The sequence below is a fragment of the Sorex fumeus genome, unplaced genomic scaffold (assembly GCF_029834395.1).
Source record: "Sorex fumeus unplaced genomic scaffold, SorFum_2.1 ptg000007l, whole genome shotgun sequence".
Classification (NCBI taxonomy): domain Eukaryota; kingdom Metazoa; phylum Chordata; class Mammalia; order Eulipotyphla; family Soricidae; genus Sorex; species Sorex fumeus.
Genome location: NW_026606064.1, coordinates 58278842 through 58305366, shown reverse-complemented (window position 1 = coordinate 58305366; position 26525 = coordinate 58278842). Strand labels below are relative to the sequence as shown.

General features: G+C 47.0%; 1 protein-coding gene across 2 annotated transcripts in view; it reads left to right on the top strand.

The window, feature by feature from the left end:
- SVIL (supervillin) overlaps positions 1-10125 on the top strand; it is a 229567-nt gene extending 219442 nt beyond the window's left edge. The window contains exons 33-38 of one of the 2 annotated variants that reach the window (XM_056133474.1): positions 869-1002; positions 3324-3479; positions 5140-5283; positions 5934-6058; positions 8425-8580; positions 9106-10125. In XM_056133474.1, coding sequence (XP_055989449.1) covers positions 869-1002; positions 3324-3479; positions 5140-5283; positions 5934-6058; positions 8425-8580; positions 9106-9192 — 802 coding nt within the window. In that variant the 3' untranslated portion in view covers positions 9193-10125. The remainder of the gene's footprint in view (positions 1-868; positions 1003-3323; positions 3480-5139; positions 5284-5933; positions 6059-8424; positions 8581-9105) is intronic. The other variant, XM_056133483.1, reaches the window with a different exon arrangement.
- Positions 10126-26525: the final 16400 nt, after the last annotated feature.

Here is a 26525-nt window from a genome sequence, read left to right as displayed (position 1 = left end):
GGAATGGACATGGCCCCCAGAAGCCCCTTTCATTCCTTGAGGGGGATCCTGGAGCATCCTGCTGACATTCAGGCAGATAGCACTTGTCACCAGGAGCCACCAAAGTCGAGTGGTGGGGGGGCACCATTCTTGGGGTGCCTGGACGGTGCATTGTGTGCAGCCCTTGCACAACTCTGAGGACCCAGAACACAGACCCAGCACCCTGACCCAGCACCCCAGCCCAGCACCCAGACCTAGCATTCCAACCCAACACCCTGACACAGCACCCTGACTCAATACCCCAACCTAGCACCCAGACCTAACATTCCAATCCAGGACCCTGACCCAGCACCTTGACTCAGCACCCCAACCCAGCACCCTGGCCCAGCACCCTGACCCAGAACCCAGACCCAGAACCCCAACTCAACACCCAGAAGAGGAGTGAGAGCAGAGCAGCTCAGAGCGTGTCCCGGGAGGTGCCAAAGGCGTTCACAGCCCAGAGTCGTTTTTCTCTTGCCCCACTGAGCTGTGAGGACCTCGCGCCCTCCTTCCCTTGGCAATCACAGGCACCTCGGTGGGTGCACAGACCAGATCTGACACTGGGCAGTGACTAATGCCGGTCTCTGTGCCCAGGAGAGAAAGACACACAGCATGGCAGGCATGCACCCCCACCTGGGGAAGGCCCAGTGACTGTCGGATGACCATCCACTCTGCCCTATAGGGCCACACCTGTCCTCCGTGCTCCCTCGTGGAGGGAGCTATGTAACCAGTGGGTTTGGCCAGGAGGAGGAGAGACACGGGGAGCTAACCTGGGCATGCAGTCTTGAGCAGTTCTTCCGCTGCCCAGGTTCCCTGGGCTCATAAAACAGTTGGGCCTTCTCCCTTGCAGGTGTCCTCTGGAAGCCGGGCTGCACAGTAGCAGCAAAGTGACAATTCACGAGTGTGACGAAGGATCCGAGCCCCTGGGATTCTGGGACGCCTTAGGAAGGAGAGACAGGAAAGCCTACGATTGCATGCTTCAAGGTAATTGCCCCCCCCCATCCCCCAGGCTTTGGGTGTCCTCAGAGCACTGATGGGGAGCACTACATAGTGACCTCAACCTCAGCTGGGTCTACACGCACCTCCCATCCGGTCAACAGCCATGCTAAAAAAAAAAAAAAAAGCAGGTGGAAAATGGGCACTGGTGGAGGGATGGGTATTTGATCATTGTATAATTGAAATCCAAGCACAAAAATTTGTAAGTCTACAACTGTACCTCATGGTGTTTCACTAATAAAAATTTTTTTAAAAATGAGAAAGAAAAAGAGAGGAAAGAGTTGCTTGTGATAGAGGCAGAGGAGGTGGACGGTAGCTTTGAGGGTTGGGAAAAAAATTAAAAAAAAAAAAACAGATGTTTCCTCACAGTCACCAGTGGAAGGTGTTGAAACAAGGAGAAAGATTTTCTGCCAGCAAGAAAAGTCACACAGGGCCCCAGGAATGCAGGGCCAGGGTGGGGGTATGTTTTTGGAGAAGGGAAGGAGAGGGGAGGCTCAGACAACCCGATGTATGGTGACAATGTGGACCACGGGGATACGATTCTTTTATTAAATCCAGATTACTGTAGCACTGTAGCACTGTCCTCCCGTTGTTCATCTATTTGCTCGAGTGGGCACCAGTAACATCTCTATTGTGATACTTGTTATTACTGTTTCTGGCATATCGAATATGCCTTGGGGAGCTTGCTAGGCTCTGCCGTGCTCTTGGTAACTTGCCGGGCTCTCTGAGAGGGACAGAGGAATCGAACCTGGGTCAGCTGTATGCAAGGCAAATTCCCTATCCACTGTGCTATCATTCCAGCCCTTAAATACAGATTGGTAAAGGCCCTCCCGTTGATCGTCGATTTGCTCGAGCGGGCCCAGTAACGTCTCCATTGGAGACTTTGTTGTTACTGTGTCTGGCATATCGAATACTCTCGGTAGCTTGCCGGGCTCTCCGAGAGGGGCGGAGGAATCGAACTCGGGTCGGCCATGTTGGCCACTCGTAAGGCGAACGCCCTACCCGCTGTGCTATCAAGAAAACTCACCATTTTGAAGCATCCAGGATGATTCCAGCACAATTCAAGCACCTGCGGTTCATTTCATGCTCACAACTTGACATGTGTCTTCTTGTGAGGAAATGGAGAGAACAAAGAAGCAGAGGCCGCAGCTGGACATTTGGCCCTGCACTGTGCCACTCCATTGCATTTCCCTTCCACTTTTTAAAAATTTGTTACAACTTTTTTAAAATAAGGCTTATTGCCCTGAGCACAGCTGGGTGTCACCCAAAGCCGAATTCAAAAATCAATACTGGAGTTATGTTGGGCAGTTCGTATTATCTCTCTACATAGGATAGGGTTATGGTCCCCCCAAGGTCTCCCAAATGATATCATCCTCTGGAAATGCACGAGCCACACTGGACCTGATGAACAGCTCAGCTCAGGGTGCTCCCATCAGCCTATGAGGGAACAACACCATCTAGTCGAAAACCTAGTTGATAATAAGGTGCTGACTTACTCAGACACAGATGCTGTTTTGTGGAATATATTCGAAAGCACAAAACAGTATGACGTTGGCCAGAACTACTGGCCCCGTGGCACACTTTGATCAGGGAATGGCTGAGGGTTGTGGCTGAGAGTCCTGGGCCACCTGTGTGCTGCTCTGATCAGCACCACAACCCAAGAGCCCTTCCCCCTGGATGCTTCTCACTCTCACACTCTAACACCCCCACAGAGTCGGAGTGCCAGAGGGGCACTACAGGAAGGGACTAAGTCACTACTTAGCACGTCTGTCCAAGATAACCACATGAACAGCTCTCTTTCTTATTGAAACTTCCTGTTTGAAAACTAAGATCTGGAGAGCATGATGCATCCTGTTTTCTAACCTCTTCCTTCCCTTTATGAGGAATAACTTCCCAAGGTGTTCATATTTAGGCTTTAGTGATGATAGGGCACTCCCTGAAGGTTTTTCATTGTAAACTGTTCTCTGCTTAAACCTAGTGAGAACGTTTGAGTTGTTTCTGATTTGTTGCTATACGTAGTCGTTTGGGGGATCGGGGACTTTGAAACTGGCTACTAGTTGGATTCAAGGACCTGAGGTCGTAGTGTTGTTCAGATCCTTTGGTGCTGGGACCACCTGGACCAGCCCCTGCTGGTCCTCCAGAGCTGCCCTGGCAATGCTCAAAGTTTTCCCCACCTCCATGCTCACAGAAGCTCTCCCCACCCTTGTACTCTTTTGCTGATTATTGTACATTTTAGACGAATTCTCCAGTCCCTCTGGAATTTACGGCAGTGTATTTTATCTTTTGCTTTTCTCTCTTTCTTTTCAAAGATCCTGGAAATTTTAACTTCACACCCCGCCTGTTCATCCTTAGCAGTTCCTCTGGAGATTTCTCAGCCACAGAGTTCATGTACCCAGCCCGAGAGCCCACTGTGGTCAACTCAATGCCTTTCCTGCAGGAAGATCTATACAGTGCCCCACAGCCAGGTACAGCCATGGGGTGGGGGGGTTCCTGCCCAATAGAAGGTACCGACACTTCTCCAAAAGCCTTCTCGTGTCACTGTCACCTTTGCCAGGCAGCTTTCACTCAGCAAGGACACTGCATGAACTCTTGCTTATGTTGTCACACCTTCTCTCCCACCTACCCCCAAAGAAAGGTGCCACCACATCTGGTAGTATAAGAAAATGCCACTTGGTTACTTTATTAGCCCAAATGATACTTAGGCAGAGGTTGAACAAAACAAGAGTGTTTGACTTGCTCACCCTTGTTTTCCCAGCTCTTCTTGCCTCCTGGTCCTGGCTAGCAGCCTCTGCTCCAGCCATCACACTTCTGTTCAGGACAGAAAGAAGGAGGGACTGGGACAAAGAACAGAGATGGCCATGGCTCTTCTCTTATCAAATAATGTAAAAGCTTTCCCAAAGCCCCAGAGGACATCTACTTACCTGCCCTTGGTCAGAGTTCTGTCCTAGACCCACTTGGGAAAGCAAGTGTCCAAGCAGGTGCAAGGGGTCAGGGGTCTCTGCTGATTGGCCACAGAATAAGGTCAAGACTGCTTCTGTCCAGGACTACCTCAAGACATCACACCTATAGAGCTGTGTGGACACCTCCCTGCCTTCTGTAGTTGGAGGACTTTCCCCTACATTCAGGCCTTCCCTCCCCCCACCCCAGGTCAGGGTACAAAGATCTGGAGCTGCTAGTGGGGTCTCCATCCCAAGGCACCACCCAGAAAGCATAGCTGGTGCATCTGTTTCAGGCTGTGGGAGCTACTAAGCAGAGGAGCTGCCGGGCTGGACAGAGCTGGGCACTTGCCTTGCATGCAGCCAACCTGGTCTGAAAGGAGTCAGGAGTGATCCCTGAGTCAGAGCCAGGAGGAAGTCCTGAGCACTACTGGGTGCAGCTCCCCTCCACGGCAACATCCTCCCACAGCTTGGGATGCAGCACTATCTCCTCTGGCCTTCCGCACTCAGACCTGGGCAGGTGCAGGGACAGAGAGAAGTGTGCTGAGTCAGCCTTGAGCGCCCGCAGCACGTGGACTCAGGCAGGCTGGCACTGGTGGCCAAGACAAGTGAGAAGAGGCGCCACTGTTGGTTTTCAGAGGGACTTGCTCTGGAAAGGAACCTTGGGCTCCCTCAACCAGCAGAACCCTCATGGGTGGGGCGTGAGAGCCTGTGATGGGCAGGCCACTAGCCTCAGCAGCCTTGGAGGCCATGTATATACATGCCAATGCCCACAGCTACCAGTTATCAGAGGATCACATAGTGGAAGCAGAAAGGGGGGGAGGAGGAGGAGGAGGAGGAGGAAGAGGTGGAGGAGGAGGAGGAGGAGGACAAGGGAGCAGGAAGGAGAGGAGAAAAAAGGAAGAGGAGGAGGAGGAGGAGGACAAGGGAGCAGGAAGGAGAGGAGAAAAGAGGAGGAGGAGGAGGGAGAGGAGGAGGAGGAGGAGGGATGCTCAGGCATGAATATCACCCCCCACTCCCTGCCAAGCAGCCTTCCCTGCTCTCATGCTCAGGAGCCCAGGTGACACGGAGACCACCCCCCTTCACCCTCTGCTTCCCACTGGAGCTGCTCAGGGCCTGTCCCCCAGAGAAAGGCCGCAGGCACCCAGCCCCCACAGGGGTTCCTAACCGCTGCTGCTACCCCCCACAGCGCTCTTCCTGGTGGACAATCACCACGAGGTGTACCTCTGGCAAGGCTGGTGGCCCATCGAGAACAAGATCACGGGCTCCGCCCGCATCCGCTGGGCGTCAGACAGGAAGAGCGCCATGGAGACGGTGCTGCAGTACTGCCGAGGTGAGGCCGCTGCTTCCTGCCCACTGCCTGTTGCTTCCGGGGAGGGGGCGGGCTGCCCTTGGGAAACCAGTTTATTTTCCCTTCAACTCTTGGAGGTCCATTCTTCCTGAGGTGAGTGGACCAGAGTTTTTTAGAATTATTCTCTTACAGTGAGGATACTAAGGATGCTAAGTTCTTTCCCTCCAGGTAAAAGGCACAAGTGGGTTTGTGGAATGCTCTGGGTGGTTCAGATCCTTTCTTGCAATTAGGATTAGTCCTATTGTGAGACCCACAGCCCTCCCTACACACACACACACACACACACACACACACACACACAGAATTCTTATACAGTGTTACAAGGTCAACAAAGCAGGAAGTCTCTCAAAATGAGCTGGAATTCTTACCTTTTGTGAGTTTTTTTTCCTATTGCTACATCTAAAAATGAAAGATCAATAATCAAGTCACAGTTTTCTGCTACCGTGTCTGCCTAAAATGTGTGATCTTTTATATAAAATGAAGTTGCCAGTAATTCCCTACTGAACATCCAGGATGTGTTCAATTAGTGTCCCCAAGTATGTGCAATTTGCTTTCCTTCTTGCAAAGTACTTTTAAAAAGAACGTATGAAAGAGCACGGATCTACCGACCTTTGCCTTTTGTGTCATGGCAGGCAAAGGTACCAAGAAGCCACCCCCCAAGGCTTACCTGATCCATGCTGGCCTGGAACCCCTGACCTTCACCAACATGTTTCCCAGCTGGGAGTACCGAGAGGACATTGCGGAAATCACAGAAATGGTGAGCATGCCCCGCCCCCCCACCCCCCCACGACCACCACCACCACCTCAGGGTCAGGGTCAGCCCAGGGGATTTTCACAGGGAGAACCTTGTGTTTTTTGCTTTCACCCACCTGAGTCTTCATGGAGTTAGATCAGGAAAGGAAACCCTGAAAAGCCACTGGAACATTTTGGGTATATTTCCACACAGGCTGTTCAAATTTTCACAAAGTCCAAGATGACTATCATTATTTTAGGGCAGATAAGTAAGAAAAAGCTGCTGTTCCTTCCTTCTGTTAGCTGAAAATCACTTGATTTTTTAGTTTATATAAGACAAAACAAAATCCTCAGGTGTCAGACATTGATCTGATCTCAGAGAAGCCCCGGAAGGATCCGGTAATGAACTGACAGGTTCAAAGTACAGAACCGATGAAGTTGCCTCGTCTCTCCTGGCATGCCTCCGTGGGAGTCCTGTCTCAGGACAATAGTCTTTTATGAGACCACCTCATACCTACATGTGCACTGTTTATCACAACTTCTCATTCCCAAGACACAACTTACAAAGATATGGAGTAGTTCTTTGGTTTGGTTTATTTGGTTGTTTTTTCCTTTTGGCTTTTTGGGTCATACATATTTGGTGAAGTTCAGGCAATACTCCTGGCTCTGCACTCAGAAATTACTCCTGATGGTGCTCCGGGGGACCCTATGGGATGCTGGGGATCAAACCCAGGTCAGCAGCATGCAAGGCAAATGCCCTACCTGCCGTACTACCACTCTGGCCCCAATGGAGATTTTTTTGGTTTTTCTAGTTCTTTTTTGTTTGTTTTGTTTTGGGGGCCCTACCTGGAGATGATCAAGGGTTACTCCTGGTTCTGCACTCAGGAATTACTCCTGGCAGTGCGTGAGGGACTATATGGGATGCCAGAGATCAAACTCAGGTCAGCAGTGTGCAAGGCAAACGCTCCCTCCGCTGCACTGTCTCAAAGTGATGTCTGAGTTAACCTACCAGCAACAGCCAGTCAGAGAGTCCTTGGGGGCTTAATGGGCACAGGTTTGCTCCCTTTTCATTTTCTTTCTGGGCAGGAAAGTGGCTTGTTGAGGGGGAGAGGACATGAGGGGTGAAGAAGTGAAGAGAAAAAAGGAACTAAAAGATGGTCAGCAATGTGGCAGTTGTACCCCGGGCTGCTCACTGTGCCTTCGTTTAGTCAGTGGGCTTGCTTGATCTGCCCAGAATGGGGCAAGGGCAGCCTGGTAGCCCACACAGATCCAGAGCAGTGACAAGACAGCAAAACCTCTAGCCCGTGTGAGTTCCTAGATGACATCAGCATTGTCCTTGTTCTCTGATGTTTGTGCTGGCCATAGAGCAGCCCAGGGCAGCTCCATGCTACAATGAGCCTCCACCAGGGGCACATTCATCTTTCATATTCACACCTGTCTGTTTAGATTCCTCTTTTCGGCGGGGGGGGGGGGGGGGTGGTGGTTCAGGGGGCAGGGGGCACACCCAGCAATGCTCAGGAGCTATATTCCTGGCTCTGTGCTCAGGAGATCGAGCGTGGTGCCCAGGATCAAACCTAGGCCAGTCATGTGAAAGGCAAGCACCTCACTTCCTGTAGTATCTCTCCAGCCCCTACATTCCACTCTTACCCTTAGTCTTCTCATGAAATAGTTGAGGCCCAGACCTCAGGTCACTGTCACTGAGCCTGCCTCACTGTCAGCCCCGTATCCCCCAGTCAACCAAATGTCAGACAGCCAATCGGGAGCTCAGGTAGAACAAAGATGGAACAACCTCTTCTAAATGCACAGGAAGTTAAAGTTACATAACGCTCATTTCAGCCCCAGGGTATTCTCGATACTCTTTCTTACCTCCTTTCCTCCTGAGTAAACCAGGGGACTCAAGGGGAAGGGAGAAGGGTGGTGTACACAGACCCACAGCCGTATCCCTGTCACCACATGGTCCTCTGAGCTCTGCTAAGGTGACCCTATTGGTCTGCCAGAACAATGTGGCACTTAGACCTTGAACCATCCAGCCCATACATCCAGGCCAAACATCACTGGGAATGCCCCCTTCCCTGTCCCCACCCACCACTACAAAAAGACAGAAATGGGGCAGGAAAAGGGGGTGGTTCCCTTTAATGTTCATAATTGAAAAGCATTTTTACACGAGCTCCATTACTTGCATGATTCTCATGTTTAGCCATCTTCCCTGCAGGGCTCATGCGGTGGGTATTCCCTAAACTTTTCCCCGGAAGCCAGGCAGCACTGTGGTGAGCTGAGCCATCTGTCTGGAACTTTGGGCAATGCTTCTCCCAGCCAGGCTCTCTCCAGCACAAACCAGCTGGGGTGTGGTTTGTGTGGGAATGTGCTCACACAGCATCCCTTCTCTTCCAGGATACAGAAGTTTCCAACCAGATCACCCTGGTAGAGGACGTCCTAGCCAAGCTTTGTAAAACCATTTACCCGCTGGCTGACCTGCTGGCCCGGCCCCTGCCCGAGGGCGTGGACCCACTCAAGCTGGAGATTTATCTCACGGACGAGGACTTCGAGGTGAGTGTGTGAGGTCAACAGGCTGGCTGGTTCTAGGCTCCTTGGACTTAGCCCCTGAACCCACCAGGGCCATCCCAGAAGTAACCAGTGCTTGGCAGGGGGCAGGAGGTGGGGGACAAGCGGTGCTGAATATAGAACCAGGATCAGGTACATCATGAGCACTAGTCCCTCTACTCGGTTCTCTCAGCACCCCTCCCCCTGGCTATGCTCGGGGCTCTCCCCTGGTGGACTCAGGGAACCATATGGGAAGCGATGGATCCAAACCCAGGTCGGCTGCATGAAAGACCAGGGCCTTACTCACTGTACTATCTATCTTTCTGACCCCAGAAAGCTTTCAGGATTGAAAGGGGGTGGGGGGTTAAGGCAGGGGTAGGGTGGTTTGGGCTATACCTGGTGGTGCTCGGTGTCTATTACTCCCAGTCTGTGTGTGAGGGTGACTTCTGGGAGACCGTGCAATGTTAGGGATCAAACCAGTGGTGGCTGTGTGCAAGGCGGCCACCTTAGCCTCTCTCCCCATTCCTGCAGTTTGCACTAGAAATGACAAGGGAGGAATACAGCGCCCTGCCCTCCTGGAAGCAGGTGAACCTGAAGAAAGCCAAAGGTCTGTTCTGAGCATCCCACACTGCTGGAACCTCGCCTGTCAATTTCCAGACCACTGGGCCAGGAAAGTGGCTTTTTTTTTTTTTGGACTGGTACATATATATATATTAAGAAATAACTTCTTTAATCAGAGTTTTCAAAATTTGAAGTTCTTAGCCCTACTGCTTGTCCTAGAGTTGTGTATTTTGTAAATGTTGGCGAGAACTCTTTGGAAACTCTCTTTCCACCATCCAGCAGGTAATGTGAATGGATATCCTTCTGTGCACTTAAGCAGCGGTTCCTCGCAGCGATGACCCCACTGCCCTCCCAATCCAGCTCAGCCACACCTATTTTTTTTAAGCAGTTCTCTTTATAAAGTGTTATTTTGATAGTTTGTGGATTCTAAAATATATATATTTATATAAACACCATATAAATCAAATATGTATTTAGCAAATGCAAAATATGTATTCATTCACTTTCAAGAATTTTTTTTTTGGTGTCAAATACTATTAAAAGATAGAGTTGCTTCTGGGGGATTAGCGCTGCCCCAAGTTGTAGCCTCACGCACGCAATGAAGCGTTGCCTGCCACGTGAAGTCGCCCTTGGCCTCTGAACTGCTTCCGGTGCTACAACCTATAGAGAATGTCCACTTCCTGGCACGGGCTCTGAGGACTCTGCGACCCCCACCTTCATATCTCCCCCAAATGTATAGTGCCTTGTTTTTATGTACAGTTTATATACAGAACAATTTGCTCTGCAATTTTTTGATGATGGTTTGGAACCTTACCTATAATTTTACTCTAAAATAGTCGAACTGAAAAACATCTCAATTTCCGATACTTATTGTAAACATTAAACCTGTCCTTTTGCCATTTAGGACTCCAAAATAAAAGCTTCCAAATAAACACAATTTATTGATTGGTCCTCATTGTGTTCTGAGCTTGTTCCTTGTCTGAAACATATGTATTTTTAATGTTAACCAAGTTGTCTGTCTTTTGCCATTAAATATTAACTTGTGATATTTCGTGTAGGGCAAGATTTTGTGTCGTTTTAAGCTGATCCATAAAATTAAGTGCTATAGTGAAGACTTTTTTTTTGTTCTTATACCTGGTTCAACTGTATGTCAAATTTGTGACTTTCGTTCCTTTTTATAAATATTCGCTATGTAAGGTAGTTAGAAAATTGAGAAGGATGAAACGTTCAGATGGAATCCCTCTTCCTTTGAGACCCCCTGAAAGGGGCACAGGAAGAGCTGGTGTGAAATCTCAGTGGTGGTGCCCATCCTAGTCCATCCTCCCCACTCCGGGGCACATCCCACAGGGAGAGGGAAGGCCTGTGTTCCTGGGGCTGCCTCATCAAGCTTTAATTTCTTCGACACTTCGTTTCATCCAGTTGTTTGTTGCTTCGATACAAATGGCCCTCAGAAAATAGCTTTACCAACTGGAAATAACCTGTCTGCCGCCTTCCTCCAGCTGGCAATGCCACAAGTCAGAGCTGGACAGGAGAAGGAAAAGGTGGGTTAGGGAAAGGATGCTATGCAGCGCTAAGGAAGGAGCTGTGGACCAGCAGGTGGCGCTGTTGCTCATCACTAGAAGCAAGGAGGTGTCACAAGAAGACATTGGCCAGTTTTTGCAGCCTGGGGACGGGATAAGAAACTGCCCTTCCAATCCACCCTATCCCCCACCCGAGTGTCACCAGACCCACAGCGCAAGAACCTGAATCCTAAGCTGGAGCGATAGTGCAGAGGGTAGGGCGTTTGCTTGCACGCCGGTTCGATGCCTGGCATCCGATGTGGTCCACTGAGCATTGCCAGGAGTGTTTTCTGAGTGCAAAGCCAGGAGTAATCCCTGAGCATTGCCAGGTGTGACACCCCCTCGCCCCCCCCCCCAAAAAAAAAAACCTGAATCCAGTGGCCCTGGGAGTTCAGTTCATACCCTGCTACCTCTGTTCAATCTGTCACTACCTAGGGATGCAAGAATGGTCTAGAAGCAGATACAAGATGCAGAGATCAAATGCAGGGGTAGAAACTGAGAGAGACCATGCAATGACATGAAGTCACCCAAGGATCCAGGGTTTTGTAAAAGAGACTTGCTTATGAGGATTCCTCCCTTGTATGCATACTTGGAGTTTGAGGTAGGGGATGCTTTTGTGTTTGGGGGTTTCATTCAAACAAATACCCCGCCCCCCAACCACCCTGCCAGACTTTCCATGTAGAATGAAAGTGAGAGCTTTCTTAGAATCAATTAATTAACATCAGGGTTGCTCTCTGCGGATGAAAAGCACAAAATTCTATTTATCGACTATTAAAATTTGCTCCACTTGGGGATGATTCATAAGCATCTCTCCATCTTGCTGAATAATCAGAAGAAATGGCATGGCATAATTGGGGGAAAGATTTTTAAATTCAGGGTTTTATAGATTTTTTTTCCTGTCAGTACTGTGAGGGAGAAGTTTACAGTTAGCATTCTAATTCCTCCCTGTCTCCCTAGAAGAAAACAGGCCCCTTTGCCACTCAGCCTGTTGAAATAGGACTTCCTAGTGAACAGGGCGTGGGGGGGAGGGGTTACACCTGGCGATATACAGGGGTTACTCCTGACTCTGCACTCAGGAATTATTCCTGGAGGTGCTTGGGGGACCATATGGGATGCCGGGGATCGAACCTGGGTCAGCCGTGTATAAGGCAAACTCCCTACCTGCTGTACTATCTCTCTGGCCCCTAAATTCTTAACATAACCAACTTCCCATGTAGTTCATGTATGGAAGGGACACACACACACACACACACCCTTAGTACATGTGGCTGGTCTTTACCACCAAAAATAATTCGCATCTCTAATGGAAAAAAAATTTTTTTAATTTCCTGTATGTTAATATATTCTCTTAGAATCTGGGTTCTCATGATAACTAGCAAGCTCTAAGAAGCAACAGCCTTCCCCTGGAGACACAGTGGCCACGGGCAACTTACTTAGCAGTTCCCCAAAAGGTAGGAGGCAGGAAATTATCTTTGCACCTCAATTCCATGATGTGTTTTGGTTTTTATAGAGGCCACACCCAGCATTGCTCAGGGGCCACTCAACAGAGCTCGACCTGGTTTGTTCAAGACCACCAGAACCACACCCCATGGTGCTCACATGTCAAACTTAGGATGTGGGCTGGATTTTGAACCCACAGCCTTGTTCGTGCTTAGCATGTGCCCTGCCACTTAAGCTATCTCCCTGATGCCCACGTTAAGGTTAATTGATACTTCTTTGGAGATTTTTCATACTGGTGGAGCAGAAATGGACAAAGTCATTCTTCAAACCATCCGTGAGCACCAGATCTCATCTATGGTCTGTTTTTCCCTCTTCTAACATGCCTATAATAATGTTTATTAAATTGGTACACTAAAATGAACAGCAATTGATGATATACTATCAAATAGGTAAATATGATGGTATACTGTCATTTAAATTATGTGAATGTGATCCCTCCTTCTCAGTATCTTCTTGTACCTAATAATTTGGACCATGGACAATGAGTAATTGAAGCCACTTTAAAATAAGCCATGGATAAGGGAACCTAAAGTGTAAGCAGACTATTTAAATATTCAGTGACAGTGCTGCTACAAGTCACCCCATAAGTGAGGCAGTTAACTCAGACCCAGGAATAGGATGCCTTTTTCTCAGACCCCCAGAAAAGACCTCTCTCTCTCTCTCTCTCTCTCTCTCTCTCTCTCTCTGCAAAATCCTAAGGGAGTTTGAGCTCCCCAGTAGATGGGACAGAGTTGGGGGGCAGCAGAGAAATTCAGCAGAGACTTGGGGATGGGAGGCCCCATGCCAGGAAGACAAGACCTGGAGGCTGGCAAGTACAACAGGTAAAACAATGAACTTGTTTACGAGCCATGCTCAGTGCTAAGATCAGCTGCTGAGGCACTTAACAAAAAAGGATTGATATATTTTATCTAAACTACTCTAGCTGAAATGTGGAAACCAGATTAGAGGGAATTAAGTCTGGAATTAGGTAAATGGGTCATGAGGATGTGGTTGTAATCTAGGAAGGAAGTGATGGGGAGACTCAGTCACATGACCAAGTCACGTGGGGCATGGACTGACCTGGTTTGCCACCCTCCAAGTTTACCTACTAAGTCTCAAAAAAATTTGTTAGTGGAATAAAAAGGGCCAGGCCCAAAAAGAAACAACTGGGTGTCCATATCCTGGGGGACTGTGGGGTCTCCATCTATGTGTAGCCAGAGAATAGGTTTTCAGGCATCCAGGCTCAAAACCAACCAATCCCTTCATTTCTTCCATAAATATTTATTTCAGCACCTGCTATTCCTAGTCAACACCCCTAAGATACAGAGATGAACAAGACCAGTGGTCTTAAGGGTCTTGCAGAAAATGAGGGACTGGTCAAAATGGGAATATGGAGAGGATGGCTGTCAAGATCTTGTGAACCTTTCCAGAAGGAAAGCCTGTGAGAGGGGTGTGACAGTGAAAAGAAAGGAAGAAGACATTTGGGTTTGACTCTGCAGAGAGCCGGTCAGCTGGGATGACGTGGTGGAACTTACCTATATATGCTCTTTCTGGCTAGGAAGTCCAATGCAGGTAGATCTAGGATGGTCCTGATTAATGCCCTTGTCGATACCAATTATTTCTAGTGCTCCCTTTGATATAAGACATGTCCTGGTTCCAGTGGCAAATTGCAATGTCCCCCTCTCCCCTAAATCTAGCTGCAGTGAGAAGACATGGGGTACCATCACAGGAGCTGGGGGGGGGGGGGCGTCGGTCAGGATTGAATGCTGAGAAGCAGAAAAGCCATGATGGGGCCCAGGGGGTGGCTGAGACCAGAGACACGGGTGCCCTGGAAAGGAAGAGAGAGTGATTGAGTCAGAAGAGGGAAAGGAGTCGGGGATTCCAACCATTGTAAGTGAAATCTCTCCCTTCTATCCATCCTTCTCCATTCCATAAACCTGCCCTGATCTCTCCTTCACTACCATTTCTAGGCCCCCTCCCCCAGTTCAAGTCTCTTCATCTCATGTTTAGATTCAAGACATCCCCTCCCTTCCCATGAGTACTTGTTATCATCCCTTAGATGGTGGAGCACAAACTCCAGCCCCTCAGAGCAGACCCTGAGCCTAGCACCAACCCCCTCAACCACGTTGAAATCAACAGTCCTACATCCCCACCTAGAAGGTCCCACCAATTCTTTCTATTCCCTTCTGTTCTTTGGGGTACTCAAGTCTTCTGCTCAGGGATCCCCTTCTTCAATTTCCAGCAATTCTCCATCTCTAAGGGCTCTCATCTGACACTCCTTCAATCAAATCTTTCCTTATTGCCTGTTAATCCCTTCCCTAAGACTCAGATCTTTGCCTCACCTCTTTGTGGCCCTTACATATTCCATCTTGTAAAATAATTGTTTATGTGGTATCCTACCTCCTAGTGTATACGCTTGTTCTGATCTTCAATCCTGCACATCACAAATACCTGATCACAAAGTCTAGCACATCACAAATATCTCAATTCTGAGCAGCTACATAGACGAGGTGAAGAAGATGGTTTTCATTGCTTGTGTTGGTTTGACCCCATTGGGTTTGGCCCCTGACTTCACCATCATGTAACCAAGGACAATCTTCTTGGTTCCTCACTCAGAACTAAGGCAAGAGCTACACATGGCAGGATGACCCAGACCTGGCCCAAGGTTAACCCTGACACAGAGGACTGGACTGGTGGTGGTAGAGGGAGCTCAGGCCTCTAACTCAAGGTTGACCATTTCTAAAAATATGAAGCAACTCACAGTCTTGGTTTCTATTCTTTTTTTTTTTTTTTTGATTTTTGGGTCACACCCGGCGTTGCACAAGGGTTACTCCTGGCTCATGCACTCAGGAATTACTCCTGGCGGTGCTCAGGGGACCAAATGGGATGCTGGGAATCAAACCTGGTCGGTCGCATGCAAGGCAAACACTCTACCCGCTGTGCCTTTGCTCCAGCTCCTTGGTTTCTATTATTTTCTGCAAAGCAAAGGCAGTAATAGACCTTGACCAGGGTCTCTTGGTAGATTTCCTGTAAATTTCTTTGCCAGGAACTTTTTAGCAACATAATTAATTGGCTATAACACAATTGTGCTGTAAGATAAATGACCATATGTTATCAACTGAGATGTCCTCCAATTATTTCTATGATATAAATTATCCCCCCATGATGTCTCTACAATGAGTAGATGTGTGAAGTTTTATCACAGGGGATGATAACAACTACAATACCCACTTCATAGAAAACACAACCGAAAGATTTACAGAGATGTCAGATAAGACATGAAGCCAGACCACATCACATCCTCTGCTATAAAGTGATGCCTTTTTGCAAATCCTTCCTGAGAGTCATTCTTCTCATGCATGCTATCAAAAAGTCTACGAAGCTGGCAAATCTCTTTAAAGAGACAGCTAGTAATTCAAAACAATATTGCAAAGTGCTAGTCTAAGAAATTCAACATTAGCACCCGAATCCTGAATGATGTGCTCTTTACTTATTTATTTATTTATTGGCTTTTTAGGTCACACCTGGGCCTTATTCAGGAGCTATTCCTGGCTCTGCACTCAGGAATTGCTCCTGGTGGTACTTCAGGGACCCTATGGAATGGTGGGGATCAAACCCGGGTTGGCCAATTGCGGCAAATGCACTCCCCATTGTACTCTGGCGTTAGCCCCTGATGTAATCTTTAAACATGTGTGATTTATCTCTTGTCATTGCAAAGTTCCCTTATGGTAGTGAAGGCACCCAAGTAGTCATATACTGATGAAACAGAATATGAAAAATCCTGCAGCAAAAAATGTAAGCCAAAGCTTCTAGACACACTGACAAGGGGCACTGGGAAGACAGTAGGAGACCGTTCCCAGTGGGTGTCTACATGAAATTCTGCTCTTAAATGTACTCATCAGATAGGAATGATGGCAATTGAGAGCCAGAAGGAAAAAGCAGATATTGGCGGGCTTTGGTAATTTCATTAATGATTAGAAATTTCAATGAGAGCTCTCAAACTAGAGTGGAAGGTGGGAAGCCCGCAACGAGGAATTGTAAAGAACCAGCTCCTCTCACAAGCAATTAATTGAGAACCTTCGAGGTTCTCACATCATTGGTTCAGTCATTCCAGGTCTGGGGGAAATCCTTATTAGAGAATTTCACAAAATTAAACTAAACAAATCAGGAGGGGAATAAAAGACCTTACTTCAAAAAATGTGAAGTTTCAGAATTTCTTCCAGTAATGCAAAATGATAAGTTTGGCATGATACACAACAAAACGTATGCTGTTCTCAAAAGCATACTTACAAAGGTGTAATGTCCAGGAAAATATTTCTAAGGTGAAATGAGAAAAGTAGGTCACCAAAACTTTATGTAAATCAACATGATTATGTGTAAAGCATGCACACAAAGAAGCGTGTAGAATCTCCCCAAATGTTAATGTTGGGTTATCTCTAAGTGATGAGATAATGGACAGTTTGGAGTTTCCTTTGTGACAGTTTCTAAAATGAGAATGTGCTATTTTTCTCATCAGAAAGAAATATCTCGCTATTTTCAAAGACATTTGGTAATTGGCAGTTCTATTCCAGAGTGAATCTGAAGCTCGGTATTTGTGCCACCCCAAAAGCAGCAGCTGAGAACTCTGCTCTGCATCCGTTGGAGGCCTCCCGGTCTCCTCCCTGGACCTGAGCACCATCATGGGGAAACCTAACTTCTCTCACCTTGAGGGAAGGCAGGTGGCCACATCAGGTGTGGTGCTGAAGCCTCACTCAGGTCTCTGATGAGCACACAGGAGCCTCCTTGGTAAGACCCCTTGAATCAGAGAGAGGGGACCACGTGCTCCACTTGCCAACACTTTAGCAACTAATGCAGACACAGAGTACGGCTCTGTACTGCTCCTCTGGTTGTGGCCCTGCCCACTACCCATCACTCCAGGGCCATGGGGGGCAGGCCCTGGGGCTTTAGGGGAAGAGGGCACCTCCTTCTAAGACTGAAGCACCAAGAGTCCCATGAGCTTGTTTCCATGAGCTTGGCTCCATGCTGACTCCCTCCTTACGTTGGTGGGAATTGGAGCAGGAACACGCCTTCCGGTCTGGAAACTACCTGCAGACCTGGCACCAGAATAGCAATTCAGAGTCCATGTTGCTGTGGAATCAGCAGGGGGGCGCACATTCGCCTTCAGTTACACATCCTGCACAGGGCTCATCATTCTTACTCAGCTGAACATCAGCTGGTAAGAACTCAGAGTTGCATTGCTGGGGGTACCAGAGAACCCCCCCCCCTCCCCAAACACCATTTCCCGGCTCTGCCCAGCCCAGTTTAATCAGAGCAGTTGAACTAGTACATTCCAGGCCCAAAGTTAGAGGCTCTTCCTGGTTGTGTAACTGGAAAAATCACCCACTCCCCCAGAGGAGGGTTGATTTCTCTTTTAGAAGACGCATATTGGTATCTATGGCCCATTTATTCCCCACAGGGTGCCGAGGGGAATAAATGAGATAACACATGTGCACGGAGTGTGTGATTTTATACATGCACTCATGCATGCACAGACACGTGCACACACATTGAGCTCTTCTCTCCACTCAGGACTCCTGTGCACTTGAGGGGATTCATAAAGTTAAACCACATCCTTACCCTGGTGAGGTCAGACTATGCCCCAGAAACAGTTAAACGGCTAAGACTTGGGTGATTAAATACAAGAGTAACTGGCAGAAGCTAAGCTATTTATAATAGTGTTGGAAGCAACCCAAGTGCCCAGCAATCCTGTAATGACTCAGCAACCCTGAATCAGGGTGATTTGACAGCTCTTTGCAGAGCCTTTGGGACAGGCAGGCATAGGGCCCAGGGCCATACATGGAAATGAGACTCCACCTAAGCATTTCCTAGAGGAAGTGGAGGGAAGGTATTTGCACATCAGGGAAGTAGATGTAAAACTTCCCTGGGTGTCTTGGGGGCTTTGAGGGATGAAAGTAGTTTAAATGTGTATGTGTTTTACCTGCTGTAACTGCCTGATGTTTAACAAAACTCACTGCTAAAGGGAGGTGCTGGAGGCCATCAGAGGAGGAAGTGGGGGGTCAGGGGGAGGAAGACTTTCCAGAGAGAATGTTGTTTGAGAAAACATGGAAAGTTCTGTGCGTATGACTGAAGAGGAGAGTTGCTCCAATGGGACAATTTGGGTTTCCCTTCCCCACAAAACTCTTAGGTCCAAGAAAGTGAGAAAAGTACAGTTAAGGTCTGTAAGAGAAGGGGTATGGGAGGGCACCCGAGTGGTAGAGGTAAGTTTCCTCCTCAAGAGAGTATCAGACTATAGATACTGAAAGTATCTATAGACATGATTGCCACTCAATTCCTCTTTTGCGAGCCAAACATCCAAAAGGAGATAACAAAAGGGAATGCCCTGCCACAGAGGCAGGGTGGGATGGGGGGGGAATGAGGGATGGGAGGGATACTGGGATTAGTGGTGGTGGAGAATGGGCACTGGTGGAGGGATGGGTACTCGATCATTGTATAACTGAAACCCAAGCACAAAAATTTGTAAGTCTACAACTGTACCTCATGGTGTTTCACTAATAAAAATTTTAAGAGAGAGAGAGAGAGAGAGAGAGAGAGAGAGAGAGAGAGAGAGAGAGAGAAAGAGTATCAGAGCTTGGCCCTGCCAGTGGGTGGAGATTTACTACCACCTTCTCATCCAAGTTGTGCTTAGATATCTAACCAGGAAGTGGGAGGCTTCTGACAGTGTCTTAGGGCCATGAATTCATGCAGGACTCTCATTGGGAAGAGACACAGAAACCTCTGAGTAAGATCCCAGAAACATCATACAAAAAACTTGAAAAGAACTGAGGAAATTCACCTTCATCTTGCCAGACCTACAAAAATTACTGATGGTGTCTCACACTACTGCAAACAGACTATCTTCAGTATTTCCACTCCATTGTCTTTTTTAGTCTTTGGGGTAAGTCATTTGGCTGTTTGGGTATAACTGGGTTTCAGAGATCACATCTGGAGTGAGACTTCTGCTCTCAACCCCCACAATGGGAACCAAGGGAACCAGAGCTGATGTCGGCACCTGGCTTTTGAATCCTGTCTCTTGCTGAAATCTGTCTCTCTGTCTGGAAGCAAGTCTTCAAACCTTAATAAGCCCCCTGGCACAAGGATGTGTTGTACCCTAACTGCACAGGATGCTCTGACTTGAAACCTTCCTGACCTCATCCCATGTAACACTTGTTTTTGTTTTTTTAATTTTTATTAGTGAAACACCATGAGGTACAGTTGTAGACTTACAAATTTTTGTGCTTGGGTTTCAGTTATACAATGATTGAGTACCCATCCCTCCACCAGTGCCCATTCTCCACCACCACTAATCCCAGTATCATCCCACCCTGCCTCTACGGCAGGGCATTCCCTTTTGTTCTCTCTCTCCTTTTGAGTGCTGTGTTTTACAAAAGAGACATTGAGTGGCAATCATGTTCGGTCTATAGTCTACTCTCATGACACATCTCCCATCCTGGGAGGAATCTCTCAACACCCTTTATTTGGTGCCCCCTTCTCTATCTGAGCTGCCTTTTCCCCTAGCATGTGCGGCTGACCTCAAAGCCATGGAGTAATCCTTCTGGTACTTATCTCATCCTATGTAACGCTTTTCTTTTCTTTTCTTTCTTTTCTTCTTTTTTTTTCACAGATCCCTTATGATAGAATAAACAGATAAAGTGAAATAAAATGTGTTTCCAGGGCTGAAGAGATACTATAATGGGCAGGGCATTTACCTTGCATGTGGTTGCTTGGGTTCAATCTCTGACAACCCATATGGTCCCCTGAGCACTGCCAGGAGTTATTACTGAGTGCAAAGCTAGGAGTAACTCCAGAGCATTTCCAGGTGTGGCTCCAGAAAGAAAGGAAAGAAAGAAGAAAAAAGAAAGAAAGAAAGAAAGAAAGAAAGAAAGAAAGAAAGAAAGAAAGAAAGAGAGAAAGAAAAAATAGAGAGAAAGAAGGGTGGAGGAAGGGAGGGAGGGAGGGAGGGAAGGAGGGAGGGAGGGAGGGAGGGAGGGAGGAAGGAAATGTGTTTCTGAATTCTATGAGATATTCTTGAAAATTACCTCAAATCCTGGGTTGCCAGTTTGTTGATCAGAAGCATAGAAGTTCAGGGTTTATGACTGATCTCTGAAGTAGACGCAGTTGGGTGACCATGAGCCAAAATATGTGGGGTAAATTCTGGATAGGTCTGATCTGGATAGCTGAAATGAGTTGTTACAAATCATAAAACTGGATATTGGCACTGGAAAATACATCACCTCACCTGCTTATAAGCTTTCAAAGTGAATAGAACCCCCAGGAAGTGAGAGAGATACATGTACATTACCATAGAGAAATGGCCTCGAGAACTTTCTTGAGGTCATACATAGTCCAAACCCATCATTTCTTTAAAGCTAAGGTCTTTGCGACACTCTGGGGGAATGTAACATCTCAGAATGCTTGAGAACTTTTTTTTTTTTGCCTAAAACTTTAATCCCTGATTTATCTACATTGAAGGTTATTTAAATGATCCCAGATTATGTACGTGTTGCACTATTATTTCACATTTTAAAAGGATCAAATAGGACCAATCAGTCCTATTTTGAACTCATATGAAAACAAACAGAAAATCATATCGCTTCTCAGCCTTTTGGCTAAGATCAAGTGTAGGAAATCATGAGTTCTAGTTTCTTCTTGTTTTCCTCAGGCATTGACAGCAAATCTCTTTAACCTCTCTCCAAGTTTGTTCCCACTGTAGGGGACAGAACCGTCAAGACAGGGGAGAACAAATGTGCAGAAAGGCCCACGAGTCCAACATGGCAGAATACTCTGGGGTCTCTTCTCTTTTCAGGGCAATCAGTCCCCGACGTGACTTCTCAGATCATCTCCAGCACCACCAACTCTGTGTCTCTCCCCTGCTCTGGTGCCAGCCTCCGCTGACTCTCTCAGAGGTTCCCCATCCCTGAACAGGCTCAGTGTCCATCTTTGAAATAAAACAAGGAAGACTTCCTTAATGCTTCCTTTGTGCTTGTCACCCAGATCAACCTGTCACCAAGACCCAGCCAAGAATTCCTCTTCCTAAATAAAATAGCTGTAAGTCTACCCCCTTCACCCCACTTCTACCGCCTGGACAATTATTGTGGTGGCTGTCTCTTTGGGGCCAAAGAGATTCCATCCCAGTCGAATTCCCACAATAGATCTATCATGCTCTTCCCAAACTGCATATTTGACCCCAGCCCCCTCCCCACCGCCCCCCAAGGGCTTTCCATTGCTCTTAAAATAAGAACCAATTCTCCAACTAGCCTACAAAGCCCCTATTCAAATGCCCCTTGTTCTCTGTGCTCTGACCACACTGGTTCCTTTAATTCCTTCCAGGCCCATCAGACTTTGGCACACACTGCCCCTTCCATCTGGAATGATCAAATGCTACCCCTGCTACCCTTCCATCCTGCAAGTCTCTGCTCAAGCATGATTTCACTGAAAATCTGACTGCTAAGAGGCTGCTTTTAAAAAAATTTATTTCAAACTTTCTTCCCCCTGCCTCAGAACATGTGTTTCATTTTACAATTGTCTATTATTCATGTGATGGTTTAATTGATTTCTTACTCACTCGCTACGGTATCACAGGTATCACAATACCTTAAAGTGTGACTGAATAGTAGTATCACTGTATCACTGTCACTATCAATAAAAAACCAGCTCCCGGAACCGCGCGGCTGCATTTGCGGCCGCGCAACATCTTATTATGACATCTCATTCCTACTTTGACAAACTGGCAGGCTACCGAATGTAGCCTGCCCACACGGCAGAGCCTGGCAAACTCCCCGTGACGTACCCAATATGCCAAATACCAGTAACAATGATGGGTCTCATTCTCCTAAAGAGCCTTGAATATAATCTCAGGACTAGGATGAAGGAGATGTTACTGGGGCCTGCTCGAGGCAATCAACGAATAACAGGATGATCTGTGATCTGTGATCATCCATTGTTCACTTGATTTACTTAAACGGGCACCAATAACATCTCTATTCTTTCCAGCCCTGAGATTTTAGCAGCCTGTTCTTACTCGTCTTGTCCCAACAATTGGAGGCTCTTTCAGGGTCAGGGGAAAGAGGTCTGTTATCATTACTGTATTTGGTATATCAAATATGCCACAGGGAGCTGACCAGGCTCTGCCTGTGTGGGTGGGATACTCTCGGTAGCTAGCCTGGCTTGCCAAGAGAAATATATATATATTTCTCTCTATGAATAGTAGTAAGCTCTGTATTTTGGTGGAAGGCCACACCCAGCTGTGCTTCATGGGTAGTTCCTCATGGACTAAGTTACCAAGGTCCAGAGCGTGGTCTTAAGAGGTTACTCCTCTCAGGAGACCATGTGATGCAAGAGATTAAACCAGAGGCATCAATTCTTTGACTCATTCCCCCATTAGCAGTTTAAAACAATGATTAAATAAGGTAATATAATGAGTGAGTTCATTTTTTTTGTTTTAGGAACACTGAAAAAACATTTCTTTATTGGCATTTTTATCTCCTGTTCACAGATTTGTACTTGCCAGAGTTGAATTCCTATTTTGGGTCCCTCTATTTTTTATTTATTTTTTTCACATTCTTTTTTTTTCTTTTTTATTTATTGAATCATCGTGAGAACAGTCACAAAGCCTTTTAGTTCAGGTCTCAGTCAGTCATACAATGATTAAACACCCGTCCCTTCACCAGTGCACATTTTCCACCACCAAGAACCCCAGTATACCCACCCTCCCACCCACCCTCCTCCTGTGTGGCAGATTTCCACTTTACTCTCTCTCTCTCTCTCTCTCTCTCTCTCTCTCTCTCTCTCTCTCTCCGTTGATCACATTCAATATTATGACAAAAGATCCAACATTGTTATTTGGAATTTTTCCCAACATTCAGACTTGCCACAAAGACATCATTAGATAATTTGTTTTCTATTGCTGATTATGAAGAGCATATGATGTCGTGTGGCCACAATAGTGGCCATGAGAATTTGGGTTTCTGATATTTTAGTAATAAACGTAGAGGGATTATTGCCAGAAGCCCTTGGGTTTCAAGATTGGTATGTGTGCCTCTGGGATCATGGTCGTTCAGAAGCCAGAGAAGGAGCTTGAGAGTGGTGACTCGGAACATTGTCATGGCGGGTAGCAGGGCCGATTCCACGCCCCCCCCCCCCATCCCATGAAGCCTCACGTGCCTCGTCAATGCAGTCTCATACCTGGCTGTCCATTAGGTTCTAAAAGATGCAGGCCACCATGCCGCCACCACAGGGGGGGTGGGGGGGGCAGGCAGAGAGACAGACACCCTTCTCCTCCCAGGGCGGCTTAGCACCATAGCTAAATGTACAGTCCAGATGCATTTCGATTGGGCATTATATTTTGCTCAGATTTCCCCACCACCATTCAAGCCTGTATTTCAGGGACAAACGCTAGATCATTTACTTTCCACTGATCACTTTGCATATCAGGAAATGTTGTGCTGCTGCGGTTCAGAAAATAGTCCTGGTACCCGCATACCAGAGCCATGTTTGTAGAAGCTCATGGTCACCGGGATTCCATCTGGAGAAGGCGGTGAGTTAAAATATTGGGGCCCAGAGGCAGCAATGGGTGGGGCACTTGCCTTGCACACAGTCAACTTGGTTTTAATCCCTGGCACCACATAGGGTCCCCTGAACCCTGTCAGGCATGATCCCTGAGTACTGAGACAGGAGTGAACCCTGAGCACTGCCCTGGGTGTGGCCTAAAATTAAAATTAAAACTAAAATAACATAAAATATTAGATCCTTGACCTAGATACATGGTGTGACATCACCAGCAAGATTAAGACCACAGGTCCTTTATATGCAGATGAATTGGTTCTTCTCAGACAGATGGAGTATTGTAAAGCTGGGACTAACCAACAGAAAATCTATCATGCAAATACATAATTATTCAGTCACTGAGAAGGTAAGTCACTGATGGACAGAGGAGAGAATGTCCAAAGGTTCTGAAAATCAATTCAGTCTATTTGGAGCACAAACCATTGGTTTCAGAATGGCTCTGCTGCAGGGACTCGGGGAGAGCAGAATGTGTTACTGGCTGTCACAGGATCAGAAGGAGACCCACTGCATGACCAGGAAACGGAAAGCACTTCCGTGTGGGTCCATCCTATGCAACAAAAGAATTTCCAATGTTGATGCCAGTAACAACTCTGTTGAGAAATACCAGGGGAGATAGAAGTGGGGATGGCATGATGGAAGATGATGTTCCCTGCAACCTGTCCCGCAGATCTAAGAAACTGAACACTTAGAACTATGAGAAGAGGAAGCAGCCATTTGTTAAGGAATGAAGAGCAAGGCAGTGGCACAACACTGCCTCTTCCTGGGTTTACTCGTCCTGGTGCCAAAGCAGGAACCTCACACTCTGCACACATGTGCATGTGCATACACACATAGTTGGTCTGTGGCAGGCAAAGGAGACTGTCGGAGTGCATGGTGTCAGCTAGCAAACATCCTTGCTGCTACACCTTTTATGTGGAAGCCTAAGGCTGGGTCATGGGGACCCAGGCAGGGATGACTATCGATCACGAATTCCAGCTGTCCACATTCCTCTCACTTTTTCAGGTACAAAATTCACTCAGAGGTTTAAAGGGCCATAATTAGTATTTGTTTCACAGCTCTGTCCTGTGGACACAGAAAAATGTAATGAATGCTACCAGGACTCAAAGCAGACCATTTTTGTCTCTGATTTTTGATGAATTCCAAATCAAAGCATAAATATATATTTCTAAGGTAGAATCATCATAAGTAAATTTATATATATATATATTTTGCTTTTTGGGTCACACCCAGTGATGCATAGGGGTTACTCCTGGCTCTGCACTCAGGAATCACTCCTGGTGATACTCAGGGGACCACATGGGATGCTGGGAATCAAAGCTAGGTCGTCCGCATGCAAGGCAAATGCCCTCCCCGCTGTGCTATTGCTCCAGCCCATGTTTTTTTTTAAAGTTTTAATTCCCCATGCTTTGCAAACCTTGACTTTCCCTTCTCTGTCTCTCATTATTATAAGGACATCATAACTAGAACTGCTAATAAATCCCTGAGAGCAGACTAAAAGAACTTTTAGTATTGGTCAAATGGAATATAGTATAATACACCAATGCTGAAAGTTTATATAAGAATTCTGGAAACTTACCTGGATAGTATTCTTCTTCCATAATTACACTGCTTCTTTTTCTCTAATCATAGACGTAGTGCATTATACATACATACACATATATACACATACATGTATAATGGAGCGATAGTACAGCTGTAGGGCATTTGCCTTGCACACAGCCGGCCCAGCCGAGCCAGTTTCAATTCCTCCACCCCTCTCAGAGAGCCCGGCAAGCTATCAAGAGTATCTCGCCCACATGGCAAAGCCTGGCAAGCTACTTGTGATGTATTCAATATGCCAAATACAGTAACAGCAAATCTCACCAGACGTAACTGGTGCCCGCTCGAGCAAATCGATGAACAATGGGAGGACGGTGTTTGTTTTTTTATATAATGGAATATTCAGAAAGATACAAAGGAAAAGTGAAAAATCACTCTCTGCTTCACCAGACAAAAGGTAGTTCTTGTTAATGATATATGATATGCCCTTTTTCATATACAGTTGAAATCACATGACATGACATCTTCTCCTTTTTAAGAGTCTCTCTGCAATGGGCAATACATCTGTAATATAGTCCCGACCCTGATTTTTATGGCTGTGTATCTGCATTGCAGGACTGCCTGCTTACTCAGTGCCCATGTGCTAGACATGAGTCAGTGCCAAGCGCTCCTGAGCTCAGCTGCACTCTTTTCTCTGCTTTAGGGTAAATGGAGTGGGGAGTGACTGGCTGGCTCAGCTAGGGATTTGGGGTTTTTTTTGTTTGTTTGTTTTTTGGGTCACACCTGGCGATACACAGGGGTTACTCCTGGTTCTGCACTCAGGAATTACCCCTGGTGGTGCTCAGAGGACCATATGGGATGCTGGGAATCGAACCCCAGTCGGTCCCATGCAAGGCAAACGCCCTACTCGCTGTGCTATCACTCCAGCCCCTCAGCTAGGGATTTTGATAGTGCTCCACCCTATCTTCGGCCTGCTGGCAGCAGTATATGCCTTCCCCACCTACGTGTCTACATGTCCATTTCTCCCTGACTCACCATCTGTGAGCGATGGTGTCTTTCCAGCTCTTTCACTTTAAATGCAATGGGCCACATTCAGTCAAGGGAAATTCATCTTCAGAATCCATCAGTATCTGGGGGAACCAACAGAGACTCAATCAAAGGCAGCACTTCTGTAGTGACCCGGGAGAAAAATGACGTAGGCAAATGCAAGCT